Source organism: Strigops habroptila, chromosome 6 (assembly GCF_004027225.2).
Source record: "Strigops habroptila isolate Jane chromosome 6, bStrHab1.2.pri, whole genome shotgun sequence".
Classification (NCBI taxonomy): Eukaryota; Metazoa; Chordata; class Aves; order Psittaciformes; family Psittacidae; genus Strigops; species Strigops habroptila.
Genome location: NC_044282.2, coordinates 70,037,437 through 70,049,652, shown reverse-complemented (window position 1 = coordinate 70,049,652; position 12,216 = coordinate 70,037,437). Strand labels below are relative to the sequence as shown.

Sequence of the window (12,216 nt, the reverse complement as noted above, 5' to 3'; positions counted from 1 at the left end):
GCTGTGTAGTATTATACTCCTTTTCTGTGTGGCACAGGTATTTTGTTCACAGCCAGGGCCTGATCCTACCATGATTACCAAGACCAAAGGAAAAAACCTGTCATAGAGTTTGGTGGGTATTTCACCAGCAATCGGAAGGGTAGGACTGGGTTTCTGCCTTATCAATCATCATTTATTTTGAAGTTAATTCCCTTGGGACACACTGTAGATACTGCCTCAGCTTAAAACAAATCAATTTTGCTCCTGTGTACCAAGCCGCAAATATTTGCTGGAGTAAACATTTTGCACAGAATATGTGTGCTACTGCCTTGGTGTGCACAATAGGGGATACGCAAGAAGGAATAGAAAGAGCTACTCACAGAGAGCCTTTGTCAGTGGGACTACATGCAATCGGTATCAGCTCAGATCTAGGCTTTAGCCCTGCTGTTGTGCACCAGAAGATTCAGTGCAGAAGAGCTGCAGGTACAAGAGTATGCAGCAGAAATTTTACATCTCCCACCCTGTAAAAGCTGTTGCAACTTGAAGAGGAACACTGTCCTAGATTGCTCCTCCTGGAGAAACCTGGCATAATGCCTACATAAAAAGTTCACACTTGGAGTACAAAAGAATTCCAATGCATTTTGCAGGAATCATCATTTTTTTACAGCAGCTTTAATATTATATACTATAGAAAAGGCTGCTCAGAACGTGCCAACTGTCTGTGGCATGGATGGGGTTAGCACTTGACACATGGCCTTAAAACATTTACCACTTCACTATGACTGCAGTATCAAGAAATCAATAGATGCAAGAACAGAAGGATACTGCATGTGGAGGATGTTCATTTTTAAAGCTGTATCCTCCCTGCTTGAAGGCAGTATTCTGACCTTTGCAGTCTGCAGCTAGATTTCATAAACTAGCATTGCCAGTTAATTTGTTCAGAAACAAAAATATGGATGAACAATACTTTTAAAGACTGTTCTTTGAATCTCTTTGCCAGGACTAAACTGGTACAAATAAGATGGTGTTCTGGGAAGCGGAGCGTAGGAGGGAGAGAAATCTTGCAGTTCTGGGCATCAGTATCACCATGATCCCCTTAATGCTCTTCTGGCTGGTGGCAGATTAATGGCATATATTTTAAAAATACTAACCATTTCACACATAACTATACTCTGATACACCACTCCGTGAGCCTTGAAGGCTTGGTCCTACATTCTTAGGAGACCCAAAATGCCCATGACACGAAATTTTGACCAGACTGCATTGAAAAGGACCACTGTTACTGACCATGAGCAGATCCAGACCCCACCTGTTTAATGGGAAATCTGCAAGAAAACAGAGATCAGGTTCTGGGTGTGTAAAATTATTCACCTCAAACACACAGGCTGTCTCACTCTCCAAGTTGCGCAGGTCTAAAGAACAGGCAAAAACCTGTAAATGTATGCGCAGCCAGAGAATTACTTTCATTCATTTTTAGAAACCCCAAATCTGATGTACACTTTCAGAGAACTAAGAACAAACAAGCCAACCATCATCTTTTTAAGTCTTCACAAACTTTAATAGGAAATAAGCAACAAAACAGCTGAATAGGAAAGATCCTCTTTTCATCTACATTTTAATTCTGTATTGGAGCATGCAATGCATCTTCATGCTCAATAAAAACTGAGCTGCTTCAGGGGGCATGGAGAGAACATAACAGCAGAGATGGATTTGTTGTGTCCTTTCCCAAATTCTCCAGAAGCACATTCAGTTTCTCCCCCAAAATCCAAGCCACAGGGCTGTTTATATGAATGATGGGAGCTGGCTGAAGAACAGGGAAATTGCGGAGATTTGCAGTTCCCAACAGCTTTGCTGGAAACTGCTTAATTTCCGTGATAAAATCAAGAACTTATACCTACAGACCCCAAAACCTCACACTCTCCTGTCAAAGTGCTTAATCTCATCTGACAATCCCAGTGACAGCAACCCTACATGTGCTGCACATGCTACTCTGCCACTAAAGGTATGCCTGGATTTTAATTTTCTATCCACGGCAGCTCAGTCAAAAATGGCTCTGAAAGTTAAAGTAACTGTCATAAGCACAAATATTACAAGTTACTAGGCTATTTTAAAGTCCTATGGTTTAAAGCTCCTGAAGGAAGTGATGATCCATTTTTGCCTGTGTCTTGCTTATTGTGAAGGCTGTTACTGCTGATGCATTAAGAGTATGATGAACTATTGAGGCAACTGTGCTTAGTGAGAATGCTTCACTTCTTATTCATGCCTGTAGCTGGTGCATGAAGAAAAATGTAGAAAGATTTCCCTTTCTGATGCTAGATTGCTCGTATCTTTTATTTTCTCCTGCACTCATTTCACTTCTGCCTATTTTACTTTTTGTCTCTGTGGACAAAGGTTTGTACATCAACTGTCGATGTATGATTACTATTTTCAAGTACCGATATATTATTTGAAAAATCTAACTAACCTTATGAATTTTACGATAAAACCATCCCCAAATTGCCTTGGGAAAGGTTAGTGGCTTTAAATGCCTATTATGCCACATATATGTTGAACAATATCAACAAAAGCCCAATCTTCTGCATGGTAAAACGATAAAATCTAGCCAAATCCGTTTCTATCTAAGAGGGTGTGTTGCTGTGATGTGATGTACACACTATACTTGGCAGTTCTGTTTTTATGTGTGTCTGCCAGTACGTTCTCTGTGTTTGATGTCAAAATGTATGTGTCACTGAAATGAAACAATGTTTTCTACTTATCTGTATTTCTTTTTCCTTTTTTTTTTTCCTTCTTTTTTTCTTCCTTCTTTCTGGAAACTAAGTCAACATCCAAAAACTTGTGTGCAGTGTTGTAGACTTGACAATTGCAATTCACCCTATTGGAAACAAAAACCTCTGACCAACACAGTTGTTGTGGCAGTAAAAAGAAACAAAAACCAAACCCCTCCTTTTATTCAGGATTATGATATATCGGTATACAATCAGCGACCCTCTATCTGAAAACTCATTTGCTTGATTCAGCTTTTAGCTTGGAGAAGTAAAGAGTTTTGCGTTTGTCCTTGTCCACTTGATGCTTTGTTACTCATAGTCTTTTTCGCATAGGCTTAAATCAAGTGATGCTTACAAAAAAGCCTGGGGCAATAATCAGGATGGTGTTGTAGCCAGCCAGCCTGCACGTGTCGTAGATGAACGGGAGCAGATGGCCATCAGTGGTGGCTTTATCCGCAGGTGAGCCTTTTTATCCACTGTTTTCTCTCTCTTCTCCTTGTCACTGATATATTTAGATTTCTCCCATATGGTCGTGAGTTCTGTGGTGCTCATTAACTCCTTCAGCAGTGCTGGGTACAGCAATGGAGCCAGTGCTTGCCATGGAGTGGTGGGTGCTCAGATTTAGGTTGACAGCAATTAAGACAGGTACTACAGGCTTATTGTGTCCAGTGACTTCCCCTGGCCCTGTGGGTGCTTGTCTAGGGTAGTGCAAAGGATGGTTACATTGGTGGAAATCCTGGAAGTAAGGGTCTTAGCCCTGAGAACCAGAAGATGGCTGAAAACATGCCCTAAACATTCCCCCTTGATACTGCCCAGTTTCGGCAATAATGAAATAGAAATAATATCTATTTATTGACTTCACAGCAGCAATGTGAGGTTGCAGACTGTCACAGCCAGTCAGCACTGCCCTTTGCACTCCAGCTCCCTGGCACAAACAATGCACTTTTCCTATGAGGCTTATTATGGGTCTCATTTATGACAGTTGTCAAATGCCTCAGAAATGAAGTGTCAGATAAATACTAGTTTATTGTTATTATGTCTCAAGATATGTACTGCTCGTTATCCATCCTTGTCAGAAGACACACCAAAGCATCCAGCACCCGTTCCTTCCTTTTCAAAAAGACAAAAGCCTCAGGCTCCCTGCCAGAGCACCAAGCCAAGTGCAGAACTTGAAGCACACTTTTAACTAGAGGTACACCACTTCCCTGCTTGTAACTATCCAGAAAACCTCACTGAATGGGGAATGATGCCCCATTCCTCAGCTGCTGTAAAGCCATAACCATGGAGAAAGATTGATGCTTTAGCGGCAACCCCTGTGCACTCAAATGAAAGCCAGTTTAAAACACACAGCTACACTAATGGCAACCAAACTGCAAACTTCCAGCAGTCCATAGGGATGCAGCAATAAGTACATACTGATTACAGTGCTTATAGAGCATGTATTTAGATGACAATGCTATCAGCTGAATGGATAAAGGCATACCAGTAGGCAGAGCTTTGATCTCTGAAGATTAAGGACACTGGATTAATAAGTAATTATCTTTCCAAAAACTATTATCCACTTATTTTTTTGGCTGCTGTGATAAAGGGAAATCAGTGTGATAGAAACAATGCTGTCACACAATCTGGAGCGTGGGATGGAGTTGCCATTTAAGTTTGCTGGGTCTGCCATTCACTTTTTTCTATTATTTCTGGATGGCAGCCCCACCAAAACGAAGGCTGGGACATGATAACAGAATAGCAGTGAAGGAAGTTAGGCTACACCATAGTCGCTCTGCAAATAGCCTGCAGTGTGCTTTTGACACTTCTATAAACAGAAATTGCACAAGAGGCTTAAAGTAGTGATTTTGAGTGGCATCCATGGACTTTGCTTGTCCCAGTGTCAGTCACTGCGTGCCTCTCGTCACGCTGGAGAGCTGAATTGGGCTTGGCTCAAGCACAAACTTTTTCTCCTAAAAACCAAGCAACTGAAAAAGACAGTGCTAAGAATAAGAAACAAAGGATCTTTACTAAAGCCAGTAAATCTGAGAGAAGCTGCTACTATTATTTATCAGAAATACATTGAATTAAATAGGATGTTAGGTTAGGATTTTCAAAGCCGGAGCAGCCCTTCCGTGATATTTGAGTGACCCCAAGTGCACAAGGACTGGACAGTATCCATTAGCAATGCATAATTCAAGGAGGGGAGCTGATATAGCTTCAATTCCACCACCCTCCAGCATTTCCCACATACTCTAACTACACACAGGTCCAAATGGAGCACCCTGTCATTCTTTGTTCGAGAAGGACCATCCCAAAACCTGTCTGCAGAGAGGTGTAGTATGCGGTACAGGCAAGCTCCGACAGCAACACTTCTAGGAGCAGCAGCCACAAGCGATACAAATGGAGCAGTGATGAACCCAGACAATTAATCCCAACATCCAAAAAATAAGCATGTAATGTTTTTAGGCTAACTACTTATTAATCTCTTTTCTTCAAAGCTGAGCGCAGCAGGGTGCTCCTCAGGTGACAAGTGAAGGAGGACACAGGGGAGGTTTCGGGTGAATCAGAGCTTCAGGGGGATCCTCCTCTGTCTCTGCTTCAAATAACTGTTTCTTTTCTCCCAGGGTAACAAATGATGCCCGGGAAAATGAAATGGATGAGAACCTCGAGCAGGTCAGCGGCATCATTGGTAACTTACGTCACATGGCCCTGGACATGGGCAATGAGATCGACACACAGAACCGCCAGATTGACAGGATCATGGAGAAGGTAAGAGCTGACATTTCTAACAGGACACCAAACGGGGCTGTGTTTTCCCTTCTGCAAGCACAGGCTGTGCACGCTGCAGTTTCTCTTCAGCTCAGAGAAGGAAAAGGGAGAGAAATAGCTGCCAGAGCTCTTCTCCCTCCAATTCCTTGGGCCAAAGCAGAGGTCACTGCCATGGGGCTTCAGTAATATCCAGTGCAGGTCAGGTGAAATCCATACTGTTGGGTTTGCCAGACAACAGGTGGCAAGGGGATCCCTTAGGACAAATCAAGGCTCTTTCAGCTTTGGGAAAGGAAAAGTGCCCTCAGCTATCCAGAAGCATAAGGCTTGGGTCTGAATGCCCTGGCACCTTCTGGCAAGGTTTAAGCCTTCCTGGACTTTCCCTTCCCTCGGAAACTCCATGAGCATAGAACAACCGGATGACCTGCTTGGAGGACCAGTCCCGAAAAGAGGATGGGGAATTATTAAGCAAGGCTTTGCCATATGGTGACAGTGCAGCCAGTCTTGCCATGCTGCCTGCTTATAACCACATTAGTACAGAGATCTACCTACCAGCTCTCTTGGTATGTGTATACCTATCTATATCTATGTATATCTCTCAAAATCACCATCTAAAAAAGCATAGAGCACCATTCCAGTGCCAGACCTGCATTGCAGATATCTGAAGCAGATACCAGCACCCTCCAAACCCATCTGGGAACTCACTGCCATCCTCAGATCCCAAGATCTGCAAGCCATCTGCATTCCTACTGGCAGAGCTCCAGGCACAGGCACAGCCAGGCTGAAACGACATAAGAGGCTAGATCTTCATCTGGTATAAAATCAATACACCACTGAGATTTAGACAACCTGAGGATCTAACCCAAGGACTTAGATGTGCTGCTTAGAGTTAATTCTGACCTTAAGTGGTAGAGCTTGTAGTCTTGAGCCTTCTTACACGTGCAAGCCTTCTCACACAAGCAGGATGCCCATGCCCGATTTTCATGTTAATTAACTACATCAATCCTAGTGAAAAAGAAACTGCAGCACTGAGAAACTCACTCAGATAGCTTTCCTTGTTGGAAATTGATTCCAGAGAGAACTGGGTGAAGTATACATTGTCTTAAACGTGGAAAGTTCATCTCTGACAGAGAGTCGCATAACACAGTAGAGTGCATGGCTTTGCATAGGTCAAAAGTTTTGTTTTGTAAAGCTGCATCTGTTAGTTTGACTGTATTAAAAAAAGCACAGTATTACTGAGGTGCCATTCTGCAGCATTTCATATTCCTGGGAAAAATAGGAGCATGGAAAGGAAGGATTTACTGCTGTCATTCATATGAAAAGCACTAGAAAGCAGTGCATCTACCTACACTACGAGAAGGGGCTGGAAGAATATACAGCTACATCATAACTACCTTTAAATAAGAAGTCTAGAACATAATGTTATTTTCTCAAAGCAAGTATGAGGACATGCACTATTGCATGTTACCAGGTACCCTACTCATGATATAACATAGTGGAAGGAGACATGCCCTGTGGATGGACATCATAGAATGGTTTGGTTTGGAAATCAGCTGCATCCTATCCGTGCCTGCAGGATACTATCACAAACTACAGCAAGCCCAAGAAGTCACTGTTTTCCCATCAATCCAAGCTTGCAGATATCTGGATTTGGAAACATTAACCAGGCTCCTCGTGCACATGAAGCACATCGGCCCAACCTCTGGGCAGTGCATGCTGAGGGCAGTTGGCCAACTGCAGGGCTGGCCTTCCACATCTATGCAGTCTTCTTACAGAGTTAAGCATTTCATACAGCAATAGAAAAACTACACCGCAAGCTAATGTGATTCATTAAATCCATCCTCACGGGCAGGTCTTGTCAGGCAGAGCCCTTGGCTAAGGAACAGTGAAAGATGGACTTGCACTGTACGCAGGGGAGTCGTCATGAAAGCAGCACGAAACCAAGGCAGTCTTTGGGAAAATCTGCCAAATTTCTCAGAGTAAGGACTGTAATGAGATACTAGAAAAAGAAGCACAATATATCAGGGAAAGCCTCTGTAAAAGACAGAAATAGCAGTTAGCTGGATAATACTGAAACCACAAATGCATACACATCCATTTTGCAACGAAATATGCCAGCAGACCATCATCCCTACTGTTGTGGGCATACAGTATTGCTGAAGTCCTTTTCCTGCTGAAGCACTGGGCTTTTGATCAATTATGTCCATTGGAAAGACCCTTGCCTGGCACACTTTGCAAAAGCTGGGGTGCATCACAAAGCTAACCCAAATGCTCCTAAAGCATTTATGTTAGACTGGATGCATGCATCCAGAGCAGGGTAATCTCATAATGCAGAGATGTAATCTGATCTATCCACAGTAATCAGGGTAGCAATGAATAAAAGACTTTATCTTTCCCTCATATCAGACAGAAAGAGACAAAACCTCAAATGATGATCAAATGGCCCAGACATCATCACCAGAAGACCCTGGCCCTAAAATGAGCCATAAATAGGAGGTTGGGAGGAAAGTAGGAAGGGCTCAAAGCATTCTATCTTGACCTAGGTGGGAAGGTCTGCACAAAGACTCCTACTGACTTTCATGCATCATCACACACCAGAGTTAGACTTTAGTATTCCTATTTAGGAACATTACATTTCATAAATATTTAATGAATATTCCTGACAAACGTAACTGCTTCCAAAACCATTAACTTACATTTTAGGTAGCCTTTGGGCAAAAGCAAACCAAACTCTACTGTGGTAGACAAGGTCAAGCTCATGGCTAAAATATGGCTTATAATGAGTAGTTATGCTGATTTATGGTTTTTGAGGATCTGGCACATGCTACTGTACTAAAAATACACATCTACATAGCATTTGCCAAAACAATTATGGAGAAAAGCCCAAGATATTTAAGAATGATTTATTGCACATCAGTATAACCATGTAAAAAGAACTTTTAAATGTATGTGAGACAGTTGCTTCACCATCCTGCCTTTGCAAATTGGAGATTTAAAATAAATCTGTACAGTTTGTATATACCGCAGAGATGTGAGAACAATCAAAGCTAACAAAACACAGCCATCAAATCACAGAACAGAGTTTGCTATTTGAGTTCATACTTCTAAAGCAGTAACACAATTCTCACCTTTCCCAGAGGTCTGATTTAAAAAAATTGAAAACATTTTGTATCTAGTCCCTCTGCTAGCTTAAGTTGATATGGCAACATGGGCCTGGATGGAACTTTGCCAGTTTTTGTCAGCTAAGACAGAGTCTTTAGTCTCCAAAACTAACTCCTGCAGAGCTACAGAAAACCATGGTTAAAGTGTCTTCCCACTCAAAGAGAACTCCTGAAGCTCCAAAGTGGTGGTGTTTTATTAACAGCATTTTCCTGCCCATGGCAGAGAGGTTGGAACTAGATGATCTTAAGGTCCTTTCCAACCCTAACCATCTGTGATTCTATGGTTTTATAATCATAGCAAGTCTTACTCCATGGAAAACAGTGAAGTTAACAGTTCAGCCCACGCTGGACTAAATTCCAGTTTGATTGCTTCAAAAAAATGGTAGAATCCCTGCATTTCCTTAATTCCTGTTTATGCTGCTGCCCAGTGAGAGAACTTGCTCTGTCTTGCAACTACACTGGTGAACTTTGGTGAGAGAAAGGAATTACGGCATCATTCCTACCTCATCCCTGCCTTTCACATAGCAACAAGATGCAGGCTGATGCATTTTTAAAGAAATTTGTCTTTGCCAGCACTCGCTATATCAGATGATCTAGCTTCCTTGCTCCAGTGGTTCTCTACACTGACCAAAACTTTAGCTTTGGCTGCATGCCTGGTGATCTAAATTAGAACAGAGCCCAGGTGCACTAAATCTTAGAAAGCACTGAAGCTTTTCACCAGTGAAATCCACATGATCAGTTCTCATCCTGTCATCCATTACCATCAATCCCGCTAGCGCTATCAATAGCACCAGCTACAGATCTGGGACAGCATTCACAAGAGCTCTGTGAAGCTGAATACAAACATAAAAGCTCTACTCAAAGGCTACCTGAAGTGTCACAAACCCAGTAAATCTGTAATTTCCTTTTGGGTCCTTAATACCGCTATAAAAACCAGCTCTCTAGTATTTTCAAGTTGCTTTTTTCCCTGACCTAGCCAAAACTAGAGAAGTGTCCACAAAGCTTTGCAAATGTTCTTTTTCTGCCCTGTATTCATCTGTTCCTTTCCTTTGTGTTTCCCTAGGCTGATTCCAACAAAACCAGGATTGATGAAGCCAACCAGCGTGCAACAAAGATGCTGGGCAGTGGTTAAATGCAGTGAAGTGCGTTTCCTTTTAACGCTGTCCAAAAGGCAGTACCTTCATGCTTTTATCATGGTATTTATCTACTAGGTTTGCACACATGCACATATCAGCCCCATTGTAAATGTTGTCCTGTGTAGTTTGTCAGCTTTCCAAAAATGATACTTGTAATTATTTTTTTCTAGATATCTTTCTTTCCAAAGGTTGTACATAGTGCTGATTTGATGGCTATAGCTCACTATGATGTTTTCTGGGATTTTTCCTTTCCTTGTTTCTGTTTCAGATTCCTTTCCTTTTTTCCCCCCCTCTCCTCATATATTTTTTTAAATGATGTTTGCTGAATGACAACACTGTTGGAATGCTAAACGTGCTGTTAACCTTTAAATATACAGTATTGTTCTTGTAAAACTGTGACATTCCACAGAGCTACTGCCATGCTCCTGTCTTTGGGTATCATGATGTTTAAGCACTTAAAAACTGCTGTCTTCAGTTCTTCATTGCCATTATCTGTTGTTATGATTTCATGATTAGACAATGTGGAATTATATTACTATAACAAGCATTGCACTAAAAAGTGATGTGATTTATGCATTTATGCATGAGGAATAAATAGACTTTTAGACTCCTACTTAAACAAGAATTTTCCCATGGCAGTAGCACACCAACGATGACAACAAAAGCATGCTCAGTATTCGGACTCTTTTGGGAATATGTTATACCAGCAAGTTTGCAGTTGTGCCACTTTTTTCTTGTTGATATATATATAGTTATTAATCATTATCATTTTTTTTAATTATAAAAATAAAGAGGGATTTGGCACTCACCATTTAGCCATTGCCAGCAAAATAAAAGCTTGGCTGAAAATATGTCAAAGACAAAAAGAAATAAGTGTAATATATTGGGTTTGTCTGCTGCTTTTGAAGACTATCTTTTGGAGGAAACGACTACCATATGAAATGGTGCAAAGAAATGTAATTTTTATAAGGCTCTCTCTTACTAGTCGCTATCCCCATGTGGTTTGTTATCGGTACAGTTCTCTGTTGCTTACCTAGAGCTATGCACACCAAATCGCTGAGATGTTTAGTAGCTGACAATGAAAAACTAATGAAAAAAAAAACCTAAATGAATGAACTCTAGATAAACTGTGAGATAAATATCATTTACAGCATGTAATATGAAATTCCTTCTGTCTCCTGTCAGTTTGTGAAGTGATTGACATTTTGTAGTTAGTTTAAAAATTATTAAAAATTATAGATCTCAGAATCCATGCTTCCTTTATCCATTTGTTGCCTTCCGTGTCAGTGACAACTAGTTATTTGCCACGTACCTGGGAAAAGAAGTGCAAAGTCTAAAGACACTTTACAAACTGGGTCTGTATTATGTGGGAAACTAGAGCTTTGTGTTTGCAATGCTGTATAAAAGTAACTACTCTAAAAATAGCATTTTACACTCGGTGCATTCCAAGTGAATGCTATTTTAAATAACCTGGCTTGGATTGCCAAACACTGAACCAAAATATACTCTCTTGTTCAAGGGAAAGAAAAAATGAAATAAATGTTACAGTACAGAAAAATACATTTCCATAGTCAATAAAATCTGTTCCTATAGTGGATCTAGGCATGTGCTAATACACCTCTTTTTAGGGAACACTTTGATCTCCAGAGTTTGTATAGTCTGCTAAGAATAATTTCCTCAAATGACTAACAACAACTAGTGTTTACTGCCACTGAAAAGTGTTATCATATTTTCCCAGGGTTTTTTTTCCTCCTATATGGACAAATTATAATTAACTGTGCATGAGTGACAGTTCACTCATGTGTCTCACATGGCCCCAAGTCAAAATACACAAAGAACATAAATGCTTGCATAATTAAAATCGCATGATAATGCAGACAAGCTGTATTTTCTTTAGCAGCTTTTTATTTTTAGTATCTATTAAAAATTCATTTATGCAAATGTTTCCCCCCACTCCTTTAAACCAAAGAGTAAACTTGAAGCAAACATTTTTAATCTGCTGACCATTTCCAATCCTGTTCGTTCAGGGATTGTAGTATTTGTGACAGCACTATCATTTGGCAATGTCAAAGCCATTTGACATTGAAGAAGCAATAATTGTACTGGAAAACATGTCAGTATGGGAACATACAAATACAAGGATATTTGAGAAGGGCAAGAAATATGTAAAAAAGTAATGAAGATATTGATGGAGGTGTTATTCTCATCTGCTTGACAAAAATGTACCCTATCTGAAGAAGATTATACTTACAAAAGCCATTAAAGCTATCAAAAACATAAGCTGTTGCTGTGAAGGAAATCACTATGTTTTGACTTATAGTTTTTATCTGGAACAAAGATCAAAACCCAAAGTATTGGAACTTTCTGCCAAATGAAAATTTTAAAGGATAGAAATCTTGAAATGTTTCATTATATTTGCCTTTGTAT

The 12,216-nt window shown here is 40.6% G+C and overlaps 1 protein-coding gene across 3 annotated transcripts in view; it reads left to right on the top strand.

The window, feature by feature from the left end:
- SNAP25 (synaptosome associated protein 25) overlaps positions 1-11,041 on the top strand; it is a 66,009-nt gene extending 54,968 nt beyond the window's left edge. For all 3 annotated transcript variants that reach the window (XM_030489851.1, XM_030489850.1, XM_030489852.1), the window contains exons 6-8: positions 3,078-3,203; positions 5,351-5,495; positions 9,717-11,041. In XM_030489851.1, the coding sequence (XP_030345711.1) occupies positions 3,078-3,203; positions 5,351-5,495; positions 9,717-9,785 (340 nt within the window). In that variant the 3' untranslated portion in view covers positions 9,786-11,041. The remainder of the gene's footprint in view (positions 1-3,077; positions 3,204-5,350; positions 5,496-9,716) is intronic.
- Positions 11,042-12,216: the final 1,175 nt, after the last annotated feature.